This window comes from Urocitellus parryii, chromosome 6 (genome assembly GCF_045843805.1).
Source record: "Urocitellus parryii isolate mUroPar1 chromosome 6, mUroPar1.hap1, whole genome shotgun sequence".
In the NCBI taxonomy this organism is placed as follows: domain Eukaryota; kingdom Metazoa; phylum Chordata; class Mammalia; order Rodentia; family Sciuridae; genus Urocitellus; species Urocitellus parryii.
The window spans coordinates 159873965-159901252 of record NC_135536.1 but is presented as its reverse complement, the minus strand read 5'-3'; the positions used below and the strand labels follow the sequence as shown (position 1 = coordinate 159901252).

General features: G+C 38.1%; 1 protein-coding gene across 1 annotated transcript in view; it reads left to right on the top strand.

The window, feature by feature from the left end:
- The window catches only part of Macrod2 (mono-ADP ribosylhydrolase 2), a 1937146-nt gene that overhangs the window by 1416126 nt on the left and 493732 nt on the right, over nt 1–27288 (top strand). The window contains exon 8 of the mRNA XM_077800161.1: nt 18976–19049. Within this exon, the coding sequence (XP_077656287.1) occupies nt 18976–19049 (74 nt within the window). The remainder of the gene's footprint in view (nt 1–18975; nt 19050–27288) is intronic.

The window sequence follows — 27288 nt, the reverse complement described above, 5'->3', positions numbered from 1 at the left end:
AAGCCTCTACTTCATGGCTTCTACTCTTTCTCCCTGGGCTGTGGAAGCATGCTTTCCTTCCTTTGCTTCTAGGTGTTAACTGTTTTCCTCGGCTAATGATCCATGTGCACCGTCAGGTATCTTGCTCCTTTTAATCTAGCCCATGCCTCTATAGGAAGTCCCTTCGTCAAATTTCCATATTTACACCATCCAAGGAAATTCTGTTTACTACCTGGACCCAAAAACCCAAACAGTTACCCGTTGCTTTCTCTGACCATAATATTCATCAAAGTTGAACCAAAATATGTATTTAATAATGCAAGGCGTAAGTAGATACACTGAAATGCCATCACTGTCATTTTGCTAGCATGCTATTCAAAACTTTATTTGTAAGAGAAACAAAAGCAGAAGGTACTGTATACGATTATATTATAGTTTGGGCTTGTGTGTATACAACAGTTTATATAGAGAGACATAAAAACTGTGTTTGCAGTTGCCAAGCAAGGAGATATCTGAACACCTTGGTTTGGTATCTACCACTCTAGAAATCACTGAATGTCTAATACATTTTTTAAACATAAAGCAGAGGCTGACCAAGTTCCTTTCTGTCTGCGTGATATGAGCTAAGATGATGTAAATGTCAAATTGTGTTTCTATTTTAGTATATGTGATGATACACATGGTATATATACATATTTATTTCCCTACCCCTAGGGTGTTAACTGCTTTCCTCCACTAATAGTCTCCGGGTGTTGCCATATAAGCAAGATATGTATGTATTTATATACATACACACATACACAATAGAGACAGTGCATCTGAGTTATGAATGCTGTGAATGGTGCTGCATAAGCACAGCATTAACTAGAAGCAGCACACTGCATAAATACTATAGTTCCAAGAAAAGGAAAAGAAAGCAAGCCAGAGATGAATCTGCTTTCAAACTCCTGCTGCATAGTCAAAGTTATAGAAAACAAACACCTTTATAAAAACCTAATATTTACTAGGCACCATACAAATGTGTGCAGGATAATTGGGGTATAAAAATGTTACATAGTTGCTGAAGGAAATGACTAGGGTTAAAGGAGAAGGTGATCAGCCAGAAATACATTCTGAGTCAAGGATAGCTTCTGCCTTGGAGGGAAGGTAAATTAACTTGCTGATATTATTACAGTAGCCACTAAACCCTTGTGATATTTTAAGTTTCTCTCTCTCTCTCTCTCTCTCTCTCTCTCTCTCTCTCTCTCTTTCTCATGTGCTTTATGGAGAGCTCCTTTGATGACTGACATATGTTTAAAACAATTTTCTATTCAGTGATCCAGTGATATAGCTTTTAATAATACCTTTTAAAAGGCATCTCATAGGAATAGAACAGCTTTGGTGGGATTTATGAATCATTATTTATATTAGGGGTTTGGGGGAAATAAGCAAAGGATGAATTGTTTTGCCCAAATATGCCCATCTAGGTTCTCACTTCCTTTCTTAATTCAGACCATATGGATTACTCCACTATTCTCTTCCCTCTCCTCTTAGAACTGCCTCTGCCCATCTATCCCTCACTTTCTCTCTTGCTAACCCTACATGTCTCCACAGTTCCTTGGTTTGTTCTTTCACCTGAAGAGAAACTTCCCCTGTTCTTAGTTTTCTGGGCTTTCTACTAATACTTATAGTGTACTAAAAATCTTCATGGGGAGATTGTGAAGCTAAACAAATGCATCAAAGTTCTTGACTTGCTGTCTCCAACCCTGTGGAAGGGATAACTCTGAACATGTTGGATTACTTCCCCCAGTTTTTCCAGAACAGAAGTGTAGCCCCTGCCTCTAGCACATTGCTATGGCTTAAATGTTTCTCCACACTAAAATTTATGTTGATATTTAACTGCCAATGTAACAGTATTGGGAGTTGGGGTGTGATAGGAGATGTTTAGTCCATGAAAGTTCTGCATTCGTAAATGGATTAAGCCATTATGAAAAGGGCTCTCAGGAGTGAGGTCTCTCTTTACTCTGCTACCTTCCACTATGTGATAAAAGCAACAAGAAGATCCTTACTAGATGCTGGCACCTTGATCTTGGACCTTCTAGCCTCCACAATTGAAATTTCAGTAAAATTTTGTTCATCATAAGCTACCCAGTCCCAGGTATTCTGTTATAATATCACAAAGACAGACTCAGACAGGTAGACAATCCCTTCCTTTACTGCTACCATAGCTTCCTCACTGTTTTTCTCATCTTCTGTGCTCCCTGTATCCACATTTGCCAAGTGAATTTTCTCTCTTTCTCTCTACTCTAAAACATAACAAATATTTTAAAATTTTAAAAATTTTCACTCTTATCCCTGCTACACATAGTTCAGAATGGTGGCCCCTTCTCAAACTTCAGTTGTTCACATGCCTCAAATGAGCACTAGACAATAATAAGGACAATCAACCTGCATACCTCTGCCCCTTTCTGGGCACTCAGACAATTTGAAAGAGGTTTTCCCTTAAGTTTGCTTATATCAGGATAATAGATTTAAATAAATATATACCTTGTATATCCAAGCCCCCGATCAAAATGTAAAGCATTGTGGAAGAAGTGGAGCAAGGTGGTGGCTGAGTAATATCCTCTGGTGATCATTTTCCTACACTCATACACTAAGCTGAACAGCTAGCTATTCATTCAGCAAATTACCTTCATAAGAACTAAGAAAATTAGGTAAGAATCATAATTAGTAAATGAAAGGACTTTTTGGAGAAGTTAGTAAGGAAACCAAGAGTTACCTTCATCAGCTCCTCCCAACTCCAAGCAGCACAGCATGGAGAGAGATCCCCCCCACACCACCACTTTAGGGAAGAGGAGAGAATTATATCCAGACCTCAGACTTTAAATGCAGAACCAGACTTGCCATGGTAAAACCCAGTTCTGAGTAAAGCCCCACATCCCCTACCACCAGGCCACTATGAACTGAGCCACTGGAATCACATTAGTTTGGGAGGCCACTTCTATCAGCCTCCTCCAGCCTCAGGTAGCAGAAGAGATAACAAAACTCCACCCACTGGGGATGAGTTCATGGAAGTCAGCACAAGGCTTTGTCTCTAAATCCAGTTCTCTGCCTGCTATAGTAAGACCCAGCACACAGTAGAAACTGAAGACCTCATATGCAACAGAGTTCATGTTTGGAGCCTCTAGACCAGTAGCAGATGCAGACCTGTACACCCAGGGCACAAGCTAGAGTTTGGGGTCACATTATGTCCAGTTTTGAAGAGGGCCCAAGGCATACCAGCCTTCTCCCATATCTGTGTAGGCTTCTGTAGTTCTGAGACTCAGGTATGACTCAGAAAATTATAGATATAGGTGGCCAAGAGACTGTCTTCATCTACACTATCCCAGCCTCAGGCAGCATGCCATGGTGCCCGTCCCCATTCACTGCAGTAAGCACAAGTCTTTTTCATGGAATTTGATGCTGAGTTGGTGAAGCTTAGCACTGAGACTTCCAAAACTCAATTTTAAGGATGCTACTATAAATGGTATTTTGTTGTTAACATCTAATTCTAATTGTTTATTATTTTAATATAGGAAAATGTTTGGCTTTTGCATATTAACTTGTATCCTGCAATCTTGCCATAAATATTTACTAGTTTTAAGGATTTTTAATGTCATTTTAAAATTTTTTTTCTAAATAGAACCCTTTCTTAATCCCTGCCCCCCTTTAGGTAGAACAAGAAGTCTAGAACAGCTAAACAAAATATTTTCTTTCCTTTACATGGAAGGCAGGAGTGGGCTGGAGTTGTGTCTTCCTTTCCCTAGGTTGGATAGGATCTAATTAAAACCCCAGTAGTTTAGCCTCTGCTAAAATAGTTTCTCTTGAGGGCAGGTCTTATTATGAAAAACAACATATTGTAGTGTATTTAAAACTATTTCTTTTTCTCCTTCTCTTACCAGCAGCAGAGGGAGTTTTTCTTTCATTTTCATTGTGATTGGTTCCTCTAAGAGTTTATATCTTTTAGACTTGTCCCCACTGAACCATTAGCAATTCATCAATTACAGTTAGGGTTTTCCTACCTTAATATTGCTTCCTGCAGATGTTTCTGCTAGGAGGTTTCTGCTCAGATAAGTTGTGATTCTCTTTATACACCTGTCTGTCACTCCAATTTTGGAGGCAGTAATCTGCCCCATGACTTCGTTTTTTGTTTTTTTGGTGGATCTAAGGACAATAGTTAATTTTTTCAGTTTCTTCAAGGGTTTACATGCTGGACTGCCTCCCCAAATTCTATATTATTCCCCATTATTATTCTCACCAAGTAGGATGCCTAGGAAAATGAGAAAGGTTATGTTCTGACTATCATTTTGCACCCTCATGACTTGAGTTTCTTTGAGCCTAGGGACAAAGTGAACTGCTCTTACTTTTTAAGATGAAAAAAAGGTCAGGTGTTCATATACGGAATTATGTATACTCACCTACTTTACTCTTCTCTGAGGAACACCCTTAGGATGCAAAAAATTTCCAACTTCCCAAAGACATTCATCAAAGTAAATCTTTAACATTTCTGTTACGTTGAAATGCACATTTATTCCATAGAAAGCACGTCCTAAACTTCTCTTGCCCTAGCAGGTTTTCATGGCACATTACAATTTCATGCTATCTTGTTTCTGCTTACCAAAGCTCAAGCAGGAGGATAAATTGATTTTTGATGAGAAATATGCCCATCTAGGATTTCATTACTCTACCGCAAAACTTGGTCTACAGCTCATAGCTTGTGGAATACCGTCAACCATTATTAAGACTAAACCTGATAAGCACTGTGAGAAATTTGCATCTTAAAATGCAGTTTTCCTCTTTTAAAACTCTGTGGCTTATTCAGTCTCTTCATTCTTCTACCATTCCTCAAACACTGACTAACCCCAAATGCCCCATTGTGGTTTTAGAGGAATGCCAGGTTCTGTCTGTCTCAGGGAAATAGTACATGTATCACTTCCAATTACATCTCTCTAGGCATTTTCAGGAGCAGTGTCATATGTTTGGGTAAAACTTAGAAATTTAAAAACCTGCCAAGAGAGTGTGTTAGGTAAAATTGAAAAAGATCATGTGTACAGTTACTGCGTGAATCATAGCTCATTGTTAACTCGGAATCCATTTGAGATTATTAAAAAAAAATGCTCAAATTCTAAAGATGTGTAAAATCCAGAGTATATCAATTAGATATAATTAGTACATTGCTTTTGAGGGTTGATACTTTAGACCACAACAAGCATATATAATTTCTTTGGAGGTGTAGCCCGAAATGAGGTTGTGTTGTTAAAACCAGTTCATCTATAACCTATTCCTCTTACTGAAAATTATATTTTCTAGAATCAGGGAAGGTAGCCTGGAAAAATAGGAAATATAAATCTTTTTCCAAGTTCTTGAGGGAAATAGAGAAACTGTACTTGATCTTGAAAATGGAACACACTTACACTTTAAGCTGTTAACTCTGTCACAAATTGAAGAGCGTAGAGTTCTCCGCTGGGTATCTGGCCTCATGTGCTTAATAGCATTTTTATTCCTGTTAGGCTTTCTCACATCTTTCAGCTGTCTTACATCATTAAGCAAATAAGATAAATATAGGGACAAGGGGCTAACAAGAAGACCTGTGAAGGAGGTAAATGAATTGACTTACACGATTTAATCTTCATAATAAAAGAAGCCTTATCTGCTGTTGGGGTGAAGACACTTGGAAGAGACACCTGTGTTTTGCTCACACAGACCACAAGCCTGATAGGTCTGACTCCAAAGCATCTTCTCTTTTTTTATTCGAGGATTTGTTTTAAACTACTTCCTTCCCTTTCACAATTCCTTGAATTAGTATGCCAAATTTATTATCTATATAATATATTTTTTTTTATCCTGGACGGTCAATAGATTAAGCCATATAGCAAAGATCTATAGAATAGGTCACTCCATATGATGTACACCCTCAGGGGTATTTCTGAAAAATCATCATCACCTGCACTCTCGGTTCTTACTCAATTTCTTAAGTGCACATTCAGATTTTTCTGCATTACAAACAACTGCAAAAACCCACTGGTTGACAGCAAATAGCATTTTTTCTCTTGTTCATGAGTCTGTGGTTGATTTGGCTGTGGTTTAACAAATCAAGACTGGACTCAGCCTGCCCAAGGTGTATTCTGCTCTTGTGTCAGGGCTCACGTCTGCTCCACCTGTCTCATTTCAGGTGCCAGTCTGAAAGGGCACTGGCTACCTAGGGCAATCATTTTAGCATGCCAGCAAGACTTTTCCAATCCTTACATCTGCTCATATTCCATGGGCCAAAGTATATCAATTGGACAAACTCAACATCACTGGGGACGGGACATAAACTTCGAAAACAGAGAAGGCTCTGAGAAGCCAGACGGAAAAAAAAAAAAAAAAAGTGAAGAAATAGGATCAGTTATCTAATCCAGCACCCTCAGGAAAAACAAAACAAAAACATATCCAGAAGAGGTACAGCAGTCTAATGGCATTACTGCTCATGTCAAAATTGATTTTATGTCCTCTGACTCAACACTAAAATTTTAGGAACTTCTTACTTGATCTCTTTTGGAATGTCTTTGAAAATAATTTTCAGGATGATGTCCTCTAGCAGATTTTAATTACATCATAAATTGTAGTTTTAATTACAAAGGTATATCAAATAGTGTACTATTTTAAATTATCATCTTATCGTCTAAATTCACTTTAATCTCTGTTTCAATCAGCAAAGGAATAACCGCCCTTTTAAAGTCTATCCAAACCATAGTTTGGAAAGAAGTCTTGCAAGCTGGACCAGCCTTATTTAGACAAATTCCTTGTGCCTTCAGCAGACCACTTCAGCAGTCTTCAATGTATAGAGTATTATAAGCAGGATCCGTCTTAAGATTCAAGCCTAAAAAGGAGAGCTTCTCCATGCCCAGTGTTCACCTTAGGGCAATTCGACACTATGAGTCTTTTCAGAAGAATCTCTGGAACTTTCAAGGCAGTTTACAAACTCAGACCTTCAGGGAACTTGAGTCATCATTAACAGCAAAAGCCAGTTTTCAGGGGACTTGGGAACTACCTTACTTTCCTGGTAAGATTGGTGGGGGAGCCATGATGACAATGTTCAGCAAGGCTTCTTTTGAGAAACTTGAACCTCTGTGCAGTTGACAGCAAAAGAGTATCTTGAAACAGAAGTGGCTTGCATGACTGCGAGTCAGTGACAAATAAAGCTAAGAGACCCTGCCTGCAAGCTAGCATGTCTCTGAAAGACATGTCTGTCCTTTACTCTGTCCCATCCCGGGATTCAGAATCCCAAGAGCTGTTTGTTGGCACCATTCTCCCAGATCATATTTGTCGGTTGTGTAAAGGTCATATTCATGGAATGTCTAGGCCAACAGGCACCAGAGAGCAGCTCTGAGGTCCTTTCCTGCCCTCCAGTGAGAGCAATGATCTTTGTAGGTCTCAGAGAGCACAGAATCACTGCAGGATGCTGTGATGCCTCACAGGACACTGGACCTGTGGGATCTTCCCCATGATCTCAAACATGATAGGACACCTTATGGGGCACCTATTTTGCTTTGACCCCTGAGGTGGAAAGGTGAACAAGATAGGATTCTGACCCAGAAAGCTTATTTTCCAGCAGTATTTACACATGGTAATGAAGTAAATGAGACAGATATCATTTCAGATACTGATAAGGGCGATGAAAGGGCTCTCTAAGCTAAGGTGAGGAGTTTGGATCTGGGTGGTAAGCATATGGGAGGTTACTGGGGAACACCCTGCATGGACATGGCATAGCGAGCTTTAGGTTAGAAGATTGCTGACTGCCAGGACTCTATGACATTAATGCCCCCATTTAAAAAATACAATGTAACTTTTTATCTCTCTGTAGATCCCAACATAAGTCTTCTTCCACAGATCTGATGCCCTCAATGAACTCCCTTGATTATCCCTATACAAAAAAAAAAAATGTTCTTTAACAAAAGAATTTTGAAGAAACCACATTCCAGGAGATTCTATGGAATCTTTCATTTCCTTCCTCAGGAGACTTATCCAGGGGTGGTAGGAACAGCTTGCATAGAATAGAATTTATTTCACGAGCCATTTCTCTGGTCATTATTGCAATTCCTTAGGCAAAAGATGGTTTTAAAAATACCCTTAGAAATAGAGACTGGAGCTCGTAAGTTTGAAAAGCTGATGAAGCTTACATACTTTGTAACCTTGTGTCCCATAAAAATGCAGTTCATTCATACCTGGTTCTCAGAGCAAAAGAAAGGCAACTTGAAAGGAAAAACTTAGCGTCTTACAATTTTTAGAGGAAATCAAAAATATCTCAAGTCTGGGGCTGAATAGTGTAGAATTTCCAGTGTATCATTGGCTGTTGGCACACACCATGTTAAATGGAATAAAAAAATTAAAATTTCTGAAGAAATTAAGAAGGTAAGTATATTATTTCCATTCTTCTTCTTCTTCTTCTTCTTCAATTATGACTAATTTTAGAGGTCCTGCTAGGGAAATCAGTACTAACTTGAATAAGGTACAACAAAGGGTAAGAGAGGCCATGGGGAGAGGCATGTCATGAAAGAGAGTCAGCAGGCTTTAAATTTACAGGTTCTAGTCATGTTGGAAAGAAGGTATCTGAATATTCAAGAATAATTGTGCAATTAGAGCTGCCAGCTTTTCTGCATTCCCAGAGCATGGGGGATGGACTCTTCAAACCCATCCTTACTCTGCAAGGAAGGCATTAAATGGTAGAATGGATGTTGCCATGTAAGAGAGTAGCACATCAGTTCCCTGGTTCCATGGGGAGTGACCTATGTGGGAGGCACCGTGCTCTGTACTCTGTAACAAACTCCCTGTCCTTAGGGGCTTCCATTCATTAGAGTTTGAAATGTAGCCCCTAGATTGGAGTCTTTGATACAGAGACTTTATGAAGTATTTTATTCCATTCTACAGAGTGTAAGTACCAACAGCATGCCAGGCACTGGGCTAGAGTGTGTGTGGAGAAAGTCAGGCAGATCTAGGTGTGTACATAGCCCTGCCCCTTGCTTGATTTCTCTGAGAGTCACTTCTTCTCTTGTGTGGAACAAGAGAGCCCACACATGCCTGTAATTTCAGTGACTCAGGAGGCTGGGGCAGGAAGATGGCAAGTTCAAGGCCAGCCTCAGCAACTGAATGGGGCCCTAAGCAACTCAGCAAGATACTGTCTCCAATTTAAAAAAGGACTGGAGACATAGCTCAGTGGTAAAGCACTTCTGTGTTCAATCCCCAGTACCAAAAAAAAAAAAAATTATATACAGAAAAATTATACACAGAATCACTGTAGGAAGTTTTGAGGGTTTGAACTATTTTATGCAGAAGCCAAAGATGCCCAAGTTCCTGGGCTCCCATCCCATGCCCAATATTGGCTATATGTAGTATCACTGCTTTCTCTTTAGGCAAATACTAGTGACTGCATTAGTGAGTGATTCTGAGTTTACTGAAGCTTACATGATAAAGTCGGACTGTACTTTGCATGCCTCTTAGCAGTATTTAATATCAATACAAATTAATTATCTTTGTTACCAAAATGGTTTCTTTGTTACTAAAGTTGCCATCTATTTTCAGGACAGCTTGTCTCCCTTCTTCTTTTTCCTTCTTCCCATTATATTGTTGTGCAGACTGAATGAGATAAAACACACAAACACTAAGAGGAGTGACTGGTACATAAAATTTGCTCAATAAATGCTATCAGAAGCAGCAGCACCAACAACAGTTTAATACTGTTTCAAGATTGCTATCTTGTGGATCAAATTTGCATGCCATATGATCCTACTTATATAACCTTTACAATCCCTCAAATAAATTATTATTGTGGTTTCATGATGACAGCCGTTGAGTTCTTCAAGTATTTCCCCCCATTCCATTAGCTAATTTATAAAACATTTCTCTACAGTGCATGTGTCATAGATAAGACCCGAGAAAGATAAGAACTATCAAGAAAGATAAGACCTTACTGTCTAAGTTTCATTAATGCATTTTGATTGCTCTTATAATTTGCCTAAAGCAGATTTAGAGGAAAAGGTTAGAGTGCAAGTAGTTAATTTGAGATATGATTTCAAATAGGGATTTGGAAAGAGTGACAGACAAGGAAGAGAAGCACAGAGGGCAAAAATCAAGGACTACTCCACTGTGGATGGCAGTGTAATCCCATTGAGCAGCTCTGGAGAATGGTAAAGCACACACCTCAACAGTACCCACCTCAGGGAGGAAGAACATTTGCAGGGGCCTTGATCCCCTGATCCTTTGGACCTGCCTACATATTGGCAGAGTGAGTTCTGGCCAGTAGAAGGAGCCCTCAGGTAAAAGATGCCTGTAAGTCAAGCCAGCACACAGGAAATGACACATGCCAAGAGGATACCTAGTGGAGTATTTTCAGCATCTGCCATGATTATTCAGCTTATTAACATGCCATATTATCTCTCTATGTTCATATCACAACACCCGCCTCTTCCTTTAAAACGATATCTAAAACTATACTACCTTAATGATAGGCTGAGGACTCTCCTTACTCGTGCCAACCCTGGTGGCCTTTTGTAATCCCGAGGGAAGCCAATGACACCCTTTTTAGCATTCTGCTGCCGTGCTCACTGCAGTAACAGGGGCCAGTGTCACTCTTATTACTTCACCTGTTTTATCTTTTGTGAAACTCAGCCTTAGCCAGAATTGTCTGAGTGGCTGCTCCAGCAATTGCTTAACGGCGAGGCTCCTTCAGCTCATTTCTCTCAAGTAATTTGATTTCATCGTGCGCTCAGAATTGCTTCTATGGGCTGGAAGGAGGCCTACGGGAGGGATTGGCAAAAGCAGTTCTAAGATAAAAAAAAATGTATTGCCCTATACTTCTCTGTGCCTACCACACCTTTTGTCTACACTCCTTGCCCACTCCCCACATCCAGGAAAAGTGTGTGTGTGTGTGTGTGTGTGTGTGTGTGTGTGTGTTTATTCAGAAGGAACTGGTAAAAAATAAAAAAAGAAAATTATCTCCTTTCATTTGAGCTCCAAAACTATTGCTCATTTCATGTCTCTTTGGTCCCTACCACAGAACGTTTTTGCTAAAATGGAAAAATATCGACATGAATTACTAAAAAAAATTAAGCAAAGTATAATTTTGCATTGAAAGTCCATGGTGACAATCCCTACTGATGTTGACATTTTGATCTGCCTGATGATGTGTTCCTCTCACTTAAGATATCAGAGATTTTCATCTGAGGAAAGTCCTGTGTTTGATAACTTATTATTTTTGTTTGGGTTTGCATGTGAATAATAATAATAATAATAATAATAATAATAATAATAATAATACAGCACTATGCTTTCCTCCTTAAGGAATTGGCAAGGAAAGAGAGCTCAAAAATGGATGTAAATTTAATGTGTAGAGTTTAAGAGATTGTGATTATTTTTGTGAATACTGTTTCTGCCTTCTGCTTCATATGAATTCCGCACTAATTTGGTGCGTATAATCACCTAATGGGCTGGTTAGTAGGTCAACAACTTTCTAAATATATGCAGTGTACATAGGAATTTATAATTCCTTCAAATTGTTGCTATTGTATAATAGCTCTGTGCCAAGTGCCCTGGCAGGTGGGTTGGAGGTACAAACCACACTCCATTGAAATGAAATCATTACAGAAGTCATATGTAGTTGGAAATAAAGTAATTCAGTGCATAAACATTGTTTTTAGATCCATAAACTGGGCCTGGACTTTTGCCTTTAGATTGCCTTCTTCTTACAACTATTAGAAAAGCATCCACAGTGAGAACAGAGAGTCCTGGTGACAGGTTCTGAAGGTGATGTTGGGAGGGAATGCAAGAGAGGAAGGCCCTGGGGAGATTGCAAATGTTAAGTTTTCAAACATGGCTTCAAACCCTTGGCATAATATTCAATTTTATTTTTACTTATTTTTGTCATAAGAAGCTTTTTAAATAATTGATTGATATTACTGTATGCTTCTCTACCATAAGATAATTTGTAAGTATAAACAAGCTCTCTTTTAAAGTTAAAAACTAGGGATGACCTGTTGTTTCTGACTTCAAAAAAGGAAAGTAAGACTGACAGAGTAAGCTGTATATGTTTATATTAGTGGAATATGCTTCGAATATAGTGAAACATGTTTGAATTTTTTATCAGGGAGACAAACTTAATTTCCACATGGAAAGCTATGGAAAATGATAAAGATATCAAGACATTCAGTAATGCAAAAATAAATAAATAAAAATTGGGGAGGAAATTTGCCTATGATAAAGTCAAAACCACATTTACTCTAGCTGTGTCAAAAACCTTTTGGGTTTTTAACATTTACAACAATTAGTTCAGGAATGGGATAGAATCTTCAGTGAGTCGTTATGGCTATATCTTCTTGTATTGATATTTGAAGAAAAGAAATAATAAGTTTAATAACTGAGTAAAAGAAAAATGTCCATCTAATGACTTATTTGTGTATTATGGATGAAAAAAAACATGCAAACCCAACTTGCTGTTTTTCTTTTTCTCTCTTTTATTTCAAATGTTTTGAGGTTCCATTAACAAGAGTTTGTCCTTTCTTAAAAGCAAGACTACTTGTGGGAATACAGGAAAATCATAAAACTTTTTTGAGTTTCAAGTTTAAAAAAATATTGAGTGGCCTAAAGCCAACTTTAATGGCTTTAAGTGTGGTGAAGAAAACTATAATTAGAAAGTACATCTTAATATGCTGTATCAATAGATTATTTTAAACTTTGTGTAGTTTTCATGTAGTTCTGTTGGGAGTATAAATTGGCTGCTTTGGAAACTATTGGCAAAATTTACCAAAGTCAAACAAATAAGTAGACCAGCAGCCCTATATCCTGGGTATATACTTAACAGAAATAAGCACTTAAATTCACTAAAACATGAATGAGAATGTTCATGGCAGCTTTGTTTATAGTAGCCCTAAACTGGAAACAATCCATTTGCCCATTAATGCTAGAATGGGTAAAAAAAATGTGGTGTTATTCATATAATGGAATTTAGCATTATGATGAAAGGAAATGAGCTATTATTATAGGTAATAACATGAATCAATCAGGCAGGTGTTCAACAAAATATAGATATAAAAGAACATGCATTCCATAATTCTATGGTATAAAATATAAAAAGAGATGAAACTGAACCCACAGTAACAGGAGTCAGAATAGCCATTTCCTGGTGGGATATATATTCACTAAGGAAAAGGTTGCTTTCTGGGGTATTGGAAATATTTTACATCTTGAGCTGAATGATGTTTATGTGTGTACGTGTGTGTGTTTAAACATATATACAGGCCTCAGGAAGCTGAAGCAAATGGATCAAAAGTTGAAAGCCAGCCTCAACAACTTAGTGAGGCCCTGTCTCAAAATAAAAAATAAAAAGGGCTGGGGATGTGGATTAGTGGTTAAGTGCCCCTGGGTTCAATCCCTGGTATCCAAAACAAGACAAAACAAAACATATATATGTATATGTGTAAAAATTTAGCAAGCATTTTCAATAAAAGAGGAAAAATCATTTGTATAAGTCAACATCCACATTTTTTTTTAAAAAAGTAATTTTAATAGTCCCTCCTAATGAGTAAGAACCTAAGCTTTGAAATGCCAACAGAAGCACAGATTCTATGCACACCTGGGTACACATACACATAACTCCTTGCATGCCTGGCCCTAAATTATTAATGGCTTGTTCAGCCTCATTGACCCTCATACTTGGAGAGATTTTCTATGTCATCTAATACAGTGATTCATCTGAAGCCTGTCTGCTGCCTTCCCTCTAGGTAGTCATTCTGCTTTTGTGAACAAAAGTCCCCTGATGATCAGAATACACTGTGACCTCCTGGGGCAGGACTTGCTATCATTGGAAGACAATCCCCAGGCTAAAATCTGCCCTTGTCTATACACTGGTCTTATTTGTAACCCTGGGTGTCTTCCACTTAGGTGGACAAAGAATTGTCCTGTTGCTGTTTTCCCTGAACATCATGCTTCATCTTCATACATGTCACTGAAAGGAAGATTTTCAGGAATATTTTTTTCTTGTATTTCTTTCCCTCTTTTATTCATTATGGTATATCTTCCTTCCAGGAGCTGTTTTCTTATATGATTTTCTTAACATTTTTTTCTCATGGATGAAAGGGGATGTTGTGGATATAGCAGTCTGATTGGGCCTCTTCTCAGCATTCTTTCTTCCTCACCATTTTCTGGCTGAACACTCTTGAGACTTTCTTTCTGCTGTTAATACAAAGATCCATTAGTTCACAATCTTCTCCCTCATTCAACATCTATTTGTTGATCATTTTTTTTTTTTTTTTGGTATCCAGTGATTTGCAAAGACAGATGTGTTATCCACTTCCTTAGGGCGTTCACTCTGAGATTATTAATCACATATTTATATAAACAAAGGTAGAACTGTAAATGATGCATCTGTGAGGGAAAAGTGAGGTGATGTGTGAAAGCATAAAATAGGAAGTCATCAATGTCAGAGCAGAGTTCCCCGGAGAAGAGATATCTGAGTAGAGGATAAGTAAAAGTGAATGCGAATATGGAGAAGAGGAGAGAAATGTCAATTTGGGAAGGAAATGGCATTAGCAAGGTCTTATGGCAGGAAAGAGGAAATGGGTCATAACATATTAGAAGAACAAAACATCGAAAGTATAGTTTTAAAAAAAGAAAAAGTAATGTGCAAAACAGAGATAGGAAATAGACCATTCAGGGGAGAAATATTCTTAATTTGGGGAGAGGCCTAGGGATAGAGTGGGTTTCCTGGGTAAAAATGCATTCATTGGAAACTAGCTGAACAAACAAATTGAATACAAAACAGGTTTTGAGAGAGCTCTACTTAGTAATTTTGGATTTGAAAGGTTACACCAAGGTCCAGAGTGTGATCTCCTAGGGGATTTGGCTGAGGTGAAAGGGAGGAGGTGGTTGTTGAAGAGAAGCAGTTTGAGGAACTGGTAGCCAGTATTGGCTGGGTCATCCTCTTAGATATTTAAATCATTCTCTCAGATATTTAAATCACCTGGGGATATGAAATTACCTTGGGGTCATGATGAAAAATGCAACTCTGGGCCAGAGGCTTTGGCAAATGGGAGAGAGTGACCAGGAGGTCACAAATAGTTGAGAGTTGACCATCGTTGCCAGCCATGGTTCTAGAAGAACTTGTATAATTTCTCTGTAGGGAATTGTATCTTCAAAAAGGTGAATGTTATTGCAGATGGCCATGGCAATTGAATGTGATTATAAAATTTATTTGATTTATATAACCATTTAATTTTATGTTTTGAGCAATTATTAAGCAAACCTAAGAGTTGGAGAATAATTTCATGGGAAGTGAATAAACAGACAAAACTAAGGAAGTCTAGGGAGACCCATGGTGGCCATTGGAATGGGCAAGTCTAACATGCTAAGGTGTTCTTATTTATTCTTCAGGAGCTGGAGAGTCAACAAAGGCTGTGTGGGTTTGTCTGAGATTGTAACATGATGATTGCTATGTTTTAGAAGGGATCATTGTAAATGGTATGTTAGGTGGCTTAGAGAAGGCAAGCAAACCAAAAGAGCAGAATTCAGGGGCACCTACAGTTGTGCAGGTGAGGGCTCATTGGACTTTGAGATCAATGGGAAAGGAGGAAAGGAAGGGCAGGTGTACAATATTTTACAGGATCAATGTATTTAGGACTTAGTTATCAGCAGGGAAAGTTCTTAAATATAGCAGTGCCTAAGAGAGAGATGAAGCCAGGGAGGTGGTGTGTTTAAGGAAAAATATACATTTCATTTTGGGTCCTGGAGTATATCAAGGGAAGTGTAACTACAAATGTAGGTATTAAACTTAGGGAAGTGCTACACTGGAAAAGCCTCTAGTGGTTAACTCCTCCTGTGGTTTGGGATATGATGTGATTCCCGAAAAACTCCTGTGTTGATGCAGGAACGTTCAGAGGTGAAATGATGGCTTGGGAGAACCGTAATCTAATCAGTCCATACTAGTTTGAATGGATGGACTGGGTGTATCTGTAAGTAGTAGGCAGGTGGGATGTTAGTGGAGGAGGTAGGTCACTGTTGGCATGCCCAGGGAGTGTTGATCTTCTCTGTAGCCCCTTCGTCCTTTTCTTTTCTCTTCTTCCTGGCCACCATGAGATGAGCTCTTTTTCCTTTGTTGTACCCTTTGGCAATAATGTCCTGCTTCCTTTGGGTTCAGAGCAATGGACTTGGCTATCTATGGAGACCTCTGAAACAGTGAATCCCAAATACATTTTTTCTCCTCTAATTTATTTTTTGGGGGAGTGGGTAACCAGGAATTTAACTCAGGGGCACTTGGCCATGAAGCCACATCCCTAGCCCTATTTTGTATTCAGAGTCTCTCAGAGTTGCTTAGTTCCTTGCTATTGCTGAGGCTGGCTTTAGACTCATGATCCTCCCAAGCTGCTGGAACTACAGTCATGTGCCACCACGCCCAGCCCAAGTTGTTCTTGTCAGATTCTGGTCACAGTGATGCAAAGCTCACTAAAACAATTCCTTAACAGCAAATACTCATCCTGGCCTTCTTCCTCTTTGCAGCCCACAGGTACTTATCCTGTCTTCTCTCCTTCACTTTCCTTCACCTTTTTTATCATTTCCATGTTGCTCACTGTTTACTTCTGAAGACAATGTTTCCCTGTTTCCCACATTGCAGCTCTCTTTTCAAACTTTAGATGATTTCCCAGTAAACCCCACATCTCTTTTTTTCTTAGTTCCGTCATCTGCATCTGCCACCCTAATGTTTTGCCATGCTGTCTTGTGGCTGTCATTTTACTTATGTATTTCCTCCTTCAGACTTTAAGCTAAAATTTTAGAGGACAGGGACTCACTAAAGCGTTTGTATCTCTCCTCTTGGGGGCTTTAAAAATAACGTGTTTAATGAATTAAGAATTGTTTAATTAATATTTTTTACTAATTTGGGGTATTATATTTGAGGCATTCCTTTAAGGAAAATGAATACAATTAAATAATTCATAACAAGTCTACAATCCCAAATGTTCAAGATGAACTTACAAAGGTTCAAGAACTTGTGCAGATTTTTCATATCCCAGTGTTTCTCTCTTATCTATAAATTAAAATAGATGAAACTCGGCCCTGCTTTCTTTTGTCTTCTTTCCTAAAGCACCCTTCACCAAAGCCCACAGAATGCAAATCAGGAAAGTTGTGTTCATTTTTGGAAATGGAGACAATGCTCTTGCTCCTCTTCTCTCACACATTTCTCTGGAGGTCTGCCAAGATCCAAAACATCAGTATGAGCTATTAGTATATGAATTTACCCTCCAATATAACTGGGTCTTTTAAATCTTAGAGATATCCCCCCTCCCTCTCCCTCTCCCTTTCTCTCTCCATTCACACAGACAATGTCCTCTCCAGAAGACACCCTCATGGACGTGATTTCTGGATGCTGCTGTAACTAGCTAGATAGCTAGAGTATAAATGAAGAAGAAGGCTGTGTTAGGGGTTGGGAACGACGTACATTTCATGAATGCTCCTGAAAAAGGAAAGAGGACAGAGTGTTCAAATATGTAGGAGAATATAAGGGAGAAGGAAATTTTGAAAAATTTCAGAAGGAAAATCTGAAAATTCACATGGACAGAAAATATTCATGGATGCCAAGGGCTGGATGGCTGGAGGATTGAGGAATGACTATTAATGGGTACAGGGTTTCATTAAGGGATGATGAAAATACTCTGGAATGAGTAATGATGGGTTCACAACTTTATAAACATAATAAGAAACACTGAACTATACTTTAATAAAAAAAAAGGAACTAAATAAGCAAAATCCAAGAGGGAAGAGAAACTGAGAGATGAAAATACAAAGAAAGCACATCTAATGCCAGAGAGGCTGAAGACTCATGGCAAGGTAATGGGATTCCATGATGAAGGAGCCAGTGGTGAACTTAAAGAGAGCAATTCCAACAAAATACTCACTCCTATCTCTTCTTCTTGCTGTACCAAAGTTATGTAAATGTATACGGTTATTCCTTCATAAATTTCTCTGTTGGCAGAATGCCTAATGATTCTGCAGGTCTAGGAATGTGTTCAGTTGACATACCTGAAAAGACATTCTTATGTGTTTTTGGAAATTCTGAAAATGTATGCTGATACTCCCTGCAGGGAAGTGTATGTGTGACATATTTTCTGTCCTCAAAAATCAAACTCACAGCTGGGTGTGGTGGTGCATGCCTGTTATCCCAGTGGCTCTGGAGGCTGAGGCAGGAGGATTACAAGTTCAAAGCCAGCTTCAGCAACTTAGCAAGGCCCTGTGCAACTTACAGAGAACCTGTCTCACAATAAAAAATGAAAAAAAGCTGGGGATGTGGCTCAGTGGTTAAGTGCCCCTGGGTCCAATCTCTGATTTCAAACAAACAAACAAACAAACAAACAAACAAACCACAGCCCACAATCAGTTAATTCATGTGGTCTTAATCTCAAACACCATCTCCAATGTCACTGAGTTTAACATAAGTCACATTATGTGAATATCGATAGTTGCTTTCTGTGGTATGACTATTTGGCATGTTATTTACCCAGCCTGTGACAGTTTATTGATGGAGTAGTGACCTTGTGACTCTGGGCCAACCACGTATTTTCTCTGAGCTACATTTACTTGATTTTTAAGATGAGGAGGGTAATAAATATTAATCTGAGTACCACTTGTAAGAAAAAAAATACATGAAAGTGCTTTGTAAGCTATAAAGTATATTTTTATTGATATTGTTCTTAAATAACAGTCAAATCCTTTATCTGTGGCGTTTTTTTTTTTTTTTTAATTTTATACTCTGGACTGTGTAGGACCATCCCTCTTAATGCCTCCCATGTAGAATTGCAGGCTTCACATCTATACAACTTACTGAGGCCTGCCTTGCTCAGTACTTGTTGGTTGTATTAAATACTATTTTTTTAAAAGAATTCCATTCTCATACCACCTTTGACCTCTCTGTTGCCTTTATCACTTCTTTTCATTTGTTTCATTTGACTCTTCACTTAGGTTTTCCAAATGAACCTGCTGCGCTCATTGCCCTTGGCACGATTAAGGAATGGCTGACAAAAAATCACCACGAGGTAAGAGTAACAGCACAATCAGGGAGCTTTCCTGATGGTGTCATTTGATTTTTTAATTAAAAAAAAGCACCTAAGTAAAATAAATATCAGCTAGTCTTAGGCATTGAGCCAGATTTAGCTGACCATTCTTCGTTTGGGTTACATTGGTGATTAAATATTTCCCTGTAATCTGTTGACTGAAGTAAGTATATTGATCAGTTTGATGGTGAAGAGGGGTGAAGTCATCAGATTCTTCTCACCATAATCTCATTTTTACATTTTCGGGTATTGTGGGTTGTACATGTGGAAGAGAGAGTAGGATGAATTTCATTAAAAACAAATGGTTTTTCCTGTGCTGTTTTCCTTGAAGAGTCAAATTGTCTTTGTTGACAGCGGATTCTTGGAGTACAGTAATTTGGGGGTATTTTGTACTGTCTTTATTTATAACTAATCATCTTCCTAAAGTTATTTCTGAGTGTGAGATCGGAGTAGGCTTGGATAATTGATAATGAAATTGTTATAACCAGGTTTTTTTTTTAATGAAGCTAAATGTTTCCATTAGAGGGTTCTTTGTGCCTCCTGTTTTTATTATTGAATAAGATATTTGGGTATATTCAATGATGAACAAGAGAATTATACAAATAAAGCAATAAAATAATTAAAGTCCACATAACTTTAGTTTTCAGAGGTTTGTCCATTGATATATTTAACAGCAAGTAGATTTTAGACAATGCACAATCTTGAGCACTTTCCTTCTGATTTTGCCTTTTTCTTCAGGCAGTAATGTTAAGTACTACCAAGGATTTTTTTTTCCTTCTATCATGGACTGTGAATTTTGTTTTTTATTTGGTTAAGAGATGGATTATTCACAAGTGGTCGAGTATGAAAACAGTATGGGTGTTTCTTGTGAGAGAGTTGTTGTACCTCTGTGTGTTTAAAGAAACAGCAGTGTGATTTTCTAATTATCCTACTCAACAATTCTTAACCAGATATGAATGTTATTAATCTTAAGAGGAAGGAAAGACCACATGGCCAAACATCTATTTTGATGCTTGCTCTTATTTATTTCTCTTACTTTGAAATATGTATATTTCAACTTCAATTTAGAGGATGCCTTAAGTTTCCTCAAAGAAGCAAAATAAAAACAAATAACTAAAATATCCAGCTTATAAAACACATCTTTGACATGAGTTGTTTTATTTTTACAGCAACCTTATGAAACATCTAGGAAAGGTATTGTTATCCTCTTTTCCATCCAGCATCAAAAGTTAAGTGATATATTCAAGAGTAGAAAGTCACAGAGTCAAGAGTCTAACACAGTTCTCATGATTCTAACAGCTAGTCTTCATTACAATGCTACTGAGGCAAGGTAGAGAAGTTCAGTTCCATTGAAAACCAGTTATCTTTCAATATATGTCTTTGTCACAGCAAATGCTCCTTAGCTGGACCACTGGGCTTTGTAAGATGACATATGCCATCTTGGTATGTGATAGAAATTTGCATAAACACTTCTCATTCAGGTACTGATGAAAAGTAAACACGTTGGTCACATTCACAGCACACTGACAAATTCTAATGATGGATTTGTACTGGTTACGTTATTCAGAAAGTTAGTTTCCCTAGAAACTTCTTAGCCCAGTATTTTCTACTTAATTCATTTGCCTGCCCTGTCTTTGAGTTCATTCTTTTTCTTTTGTGTAATATTCTTGCACATTTCTTGGATCCATTGTAGAAAATTTAGATAATTTAGATTGGGAAATATGGATCAGTTATTGAACCTTTAAACATATCTTGTGTTAATTCCCTTTTAAGATTCCTTGTTTCAATATGCTCTGGCTAGTTGGAACAAGTTAATTTGAACACATCAGGGTTTACCGAATAAATGAATTATAAGTGGTAGATCATAGATAAAAGCTATACAAATTGATTATCTAGCAGTATTTGTATTTATTTTTTGCTCTGTTAAACAAACGAGGTAGAGGACTTGTGAAAGTGCACTGCTTCTAATTCAGTTGTCTCTTCACTGAAGTTTTGTTTTGACATCCGGATTGTTTTAGCTGTTTATTCATTAATTCACTCGTTTGATAAATATTTATTGAATTCCACTAAGCATCAGACACTTTTTTACATACCAGGCACAGAGCAGTGAAAAACAAACAATCCCTGCCTTATGATATTTGTAGTCTAGGATAAAAAAATACAAAGTAAGTAAATAATAAGAGAGTTCAAAGAGTGCTTCACAAAATAAATCAAGGTGACTAGATTGTGAGTTATTGAGGGATGTGGTTGTGGAGAATGTAACGACTGCTCTGAAGACTGGCTCTTGGAAGAAAGAGTCATAAAATAAGAAGGAGTAGGTCAAGTCATACTGAGGTCTTGACCTAGAACGTTCCACACTGAAGAAGCAGAAAGAGAAGAACAATGATGAGAGAACGAGCTTATAGTTTGCAAGCAATGGTCACTGTGATTGGAGCAGAGAGAGAAAAGAATGACAGGAGACAAATGAGGAAACGTAGGTAGAGGTGCAATTATAGGGTCTTGTGGTTCATTGAGAGACTTTGAATTTTACTCTGAGCCTGTTGCATAGTTTTTGGAGGGTTCGGGTATATTGATGTTGTTATATAATTAGTTAGTGTAATTAGTTAATGTAATTTTATATGATCTTTTTACTGTTAAAAAATGAGTCTGGCTGGTTTTGGGAAAATGGCCTTTAGAGATATGACAGTAGGAAAGGGAAGACTGATTAAGAGGCTCCTGCTGTAATTCCAGGCAAAAGACGGGGTGCTTTGTAACACAGTGATGATAGATAGAAAAGGAGGTAACAAACATCAGGTTTGGGATACACTATAAAATAGGATTTAGAGTTCATTTTCAGTTAAGATAGACTAGGCTATGCTGCAGTTACAAATGATACCTGGATCTCAGTGTCATAAAATGGCAAAGGTTTATTTGTCACTTGAACTGTTTGTATTTCAGGAGTCAGCAGGGGACTCTGAATTAGTTAGGAACCCAGGCTGACAGATACTGTGCCATACAAAATAACATCTATCAGATGACAAGAATAGATAATCAATTATTTTGTAGGGATGCATCTACACAGGAATGATACACGTAACTTTCCCTCATACTCCATTGTCCAGAGGAAAACACAAATGCAATCCTTTCATATGTTCAGAGCAGAGAAAACTGAATATTAGCAAAAAGTAGTAATGTTTATCATAGAGGAAAGTTGGAGGTGATATATGACAATGAAGAGAAGAGTCAAGAATTTCAACTGAATTTCTGACCTATGCACCTGGATAAAATTTGGTGCATTTAATGAGATGAAGAAAATTGGTATAGGAGTATGTTCATATGAAAATATAAAGAAAACAAAAATTATGTTGCAGACAGGTAAATCTGACATGTTTTTAGATTTCTAATGAAGATTTCAAATGGTCAAGTTGGTTATTTGAGTCTGAAGTCCAAATAAAGTGATCAAAAAAGACATGGTAAAATTGAGCAGATATTCCATAACATGAACTTGGGTTTGAGTCTTAATTTGAGCTTGCTTGAAAGAAGTAGAAATATAGTCAAGCCAGCTTAGATAAAGGAAAATTATGCCATAGAAATGAACTATGTTAAAGAAGTGTTTTGTAATTCAAGGGCCAGACCTAGACCAAGAGGATCTCACAAGTGCCTGGAATCCATCAAGAAGCAACGTGGCACATTTTCTCCCTCATTCCCTATCTTTCACATATTGCTATTTCATTATCATCATTGTTATTATTTTGCATGCTATCTTATACACTCATTTAGTTGTTTGCACATGTCCCATTATGAATTTGACTGTCCTTTTGTAAGCCAGTCAGCTCTGATGAAGCAAGGCCAGGATCAAGTTTGATGAGTAAAGTTACATCTTCTGAGAATTTAGATAATCAAGTCCCCCAAAGTTTTCCTTTAAAAACACAGGAAATCTGTGTGATGTGATTCCCCCATCAGTGGTCATACTTACCTTAGATAAGCATGTGCTTCAATAGTGCATGTTTTCTGAAAGTTTGGCTATCATATATCATAAATAATTGATGTTGTCCTACAATTAGTGAACTTTTGCATTTCACCATTTAGTTACTCTCTGATTTTTAAATGGTCAGGAATGGACACTTCTTTTTTTTTTTTTTTTATTCCGGCATGAAGGTAGATTTTATTCTAAATAATTTCACTAATCACTGCCCGCTGGTTTGGTGGGGCACTTCAACATTCAGAGTCCTGACTTGAGAACTTGGGTTCAGTGGACAGGAGCATGAAAAACATATTCCATTGTCTACCTTATTTAGTTTGCCCAAAACTTGCATTGTGAGAGGTCTGCTATCACTACATAGTAAGGGGACTCAGGAACTTGAGTGAGATCGTACAACTAAATGAATCCTACAGTCAGCTCTGACTTCAGCTGCTCAGTGGAAGAGACAAGGCAGCACTTTAACAAAACATGGAAGGATAATCTCAGCAGGATAGAATTGAGGCACAAAAAAAAAAAAAATGATGTTCCGGAACTGAAAATGGTAATGACTCACAAACAGAAAAATTAAAAATCAGAAAAGAACTTTCACTGCTGAGAATTGACTTATTGCTACGGGAAGACCCCTTAGATGAATTATATCACAATACAGAACTGAAATGCAAAGAAATAGAAATCTTGACTGAAAGATAAGTACGTGGCAGAGAGTCTTAGGGATCAAGCATGAGGTGGGCAAAGGGTCAAGATTACTCACCAACATTTTCAGCTAAGTTGTTAAGAACTTCTGAGTTCAGAAAACCAAAAGAAAAGAATATCACAGTGAGTTATAAAAATTTGACAACAACATAATACCCTTTCCATAAGTACCCCACTGCCATGCAGATTTTTTTTTTCTCAAGTAGCAATTTTATTAGAGGTAAGTGAGGTGAGCAAAATAGGGGAGTGTCATGAAAATGAACAGTGGAAATGTGGCCTTAGACTCATTAACTGGTGTGGCTACTCTGCATTATCATACACAGTTTTATACATTCATCATTTTTCATGCAGTCTAAAAATAACATTTCATGTGAAATGAGATACCCTGTTCATATCTGGAAGTTAGCCTAAGAAATGTCTTTATTGGACCTGTTCCTTGTTCTACCCCAGGGACTCATATGGCATTTGGCTATTGGTCTCTGGGGCAATGTACATACTTGTAAGTTTTTCCATAAAAAGCAAAAGAACCCGATGTCTTTCACACTTTAAAACTACAAATGGCCTGATTCGGTAAGATAGTTCCAAGTCATGGAGGTCATATTCAATATTTCAAATTCCCTAAGGGAACAAGCATCCCGTACCACACAAAATAAATGTTAAGTCTTCCAGGAAATCCTCTTAAGGGATAAGACATCTAGGATGAAGATTCTGAGCTGGAAGATCAGTGAATTTCCAGGGAACTTTTAAACATGGAAACTTTATACTACAATTGAGCCCCCTTCCCCTCCCTGGCAGTTACAAAGCAGCAGATGGACAGATGCATTGCCTTCTAGGAGGCTCTAATTAAAGCTGTGGCCATATGCAGCCATCCAGAGGGGAGATCACAGTTCACCTGAAGCCAGGCTCTAACTTCATCTCTGCAGACTGTGGGGTATGGAATCCTTCCCATTCAGCTACTCCCTGGGAATTTCCTAACCTCCTCCCTCATACCAACACTTCCTCCCCCCCAAGCAGATCCACTTGTCAGAATAACACAGGACTGGGGGGCGGATGGGCATTTGGCTCATCTTTGAAGGCTCTTAGCAGGCACCTAGCTAGACTTGGAAATCACTGGCAGGAAGGAACTCCAGTTTGGCATTTCCAAACCAAAATCACTTTCCTTCTGTGTAGGAGGAAGGTGGAAGTTTTCTCTTATTGCATACAGAGTTTGGGCCCCTATCTGATGTATATTTCTCTAACGGTGTTTTTTAGCGCAAACAGATTGTTGTTAAAAGTGTTAAATATCATCTATTTCTCATTTAAATTGTTTACTCTGTGCCTTCTGAGGGAAACACAACACCTGTGGCATTGCTATTTGTCACTTTAAGTGGTGTGCTCACAGATGTGGCCAGGAATGCTGAGTTAAAGCGTGTATGTGGCAGCATCATTATGAAGCATACCAAGCTCCATGACTTATATTAGCCGAGGTCCCAGACCTCACCTAGTGTCATGTTGACCTCAAAGTCAACTGACAGTAGCCAGAGAAGAAAACTGGTTTTGAGCTCATCATTGGTGTCCTGTGGAAGTGAAGACATTAAACGATATTTGTGTTGTGTCACTGTCCCCTGTCTTCTACCATTCAGATAAATAATTCACAAATCATTGAAAAAGCTGAATAGGTTCCTCAACCTCAGAAAATAGAATGGGGAATCCACTGAAGACGTGCATGATTGGCCTCCTGAATGGTTCATCTGCTGCTCTTGTGCTAATTTGACAAGGTCAAGGGCATGGCCACTTGTTTCCTCATTATGGATCACAAAGGAACCGGTGCACTTTAGCTTATGGTGCCAAGACTATTTTTTTCCCTTCTTGGCACAGGTCTTTGAACATATGCAGTGTTAAAAATTGTTTGTCACTTTTGTTTCAGAATCACATTATGGATCACCAAAAAAACCCAGTGTGGGGCCTGCCTTATGTCACTGACATGAAATGCCTTAGAATCTTTTGTGGTTCTTAAAAAGGGGGTTTAAATGAAACATGAAATGAGGCTTACATTTATGATGGGAAAATTATATCCTTTACACCAAGCTCCAATTTCTGTGGACACTTATTTACAGAAACACAAAAACATAATTTGCCACCCTCCAAATCTACACAGCACAGGGGTGTGGTTAAAAGTCAGAGACCTAGAGGAAGCCAATGAAGTGCTCAGTGTTCTCCGGGATTTCCTTTTTATGTCCCAAAACATCATTTGAGTATCAGTGCTGTCCTTAGTTTTTGGTGCAATCTAAAGTTAAAATATGTGTATTTGGAAAAATAAATCCCGTTTCTGAAATATTCACATCCTGTGCAGGAATATGGTTATGGTAATAATAATCATCACCCTAATATGCTGCTATAAAAATGTATCCTTTGACTAGCCCAAGCATGATATTTAGGTGGGAGCCATGATGCTGATAGGCTGTGACATAATTGAAGAAAATTATTCCCAGACTTTGCAGATAGGCCATGTTGCTTTTACCCTTCAAGAGCTCTGAGGATTTGCAAACATTTTGTTTGCCTCAGTCCTCCTACTCCACCTCCCTCTCTCTCTCTCCTTTTTTCTCTCATCTTTCTTTTTTCTCTTTATCTCTCTCTCATCTTTCTTCCTCCCTCTCTTTCTCTCTCTCTCACCACCCTTCCTTATTCCTCCCTTTCTTTGTATACATAATTACCTCCCCATTCTCAGGCTTTGTTGAGATTTGTGACAAGCAGCTACATTGGTGGGCAGAAGAAAAGTTTTCTCTATTTTATTGTTCTAAATTCTCATTGTTACAGTAAAAGCCAAGGGAATGTTCTGGTATTTGGCATCAGCATGAATTGCCCCATACTAGAGCTTGCAAAATTGACAACAAACCCAGCTATCTTTACAGCCCCATACTGCTTTGGCATCTGCACACAGCAGATATGCCAGAGAACTTGGAACTAGAAATGGAAACCCGTGCATGTTGCCTCCATATTCCATAACCCTGTTCTGGTCATCAAGAACCACAGTACAGGAAATAGCAATAATTCTACTGCTTCAGTTAGTGAGCCCATTGCCAGAGTGCCTAGCATGGAAAAGACTTCAATCAGATATTTTAGGCATTGAGTTAAGGTTGCCTAAGAGTCCTCTCCCCCTATTCTTACTCTGTTTGAAAAGCTTTCAAAACCTAGTGATTTTTCCCTCTCCCAGTAGGAAATATTTTCATATCAAGGCTGTAGGGTATTTTATCTACATCAACCTCAAGTTCCTTGTAGATTAAGATAGTTTATTGACTTCTCCACTTACACATGATGAACACACATCCTACTCTGCTGGCCCTCTTTAACCCAGGACAGTGTCCATTATGACCCTGTTACATCTAGATAAACAGAACAGAGTGTCAGGCAGTGAAGAGAGAATCTGAAAAAAAAAAATATTGTGTTGGAAGGCACTATGTTTAAATAGGAGTGGAGAATTTATATTTAGTCGGGGGCTTCTAGAAAGAATTCTAGGAGAGGTGGATTAGGTACATAAAAGAGCTCAAGAGAGAAAAGAAAACCATATTTATCTTGCTCCTGATATGT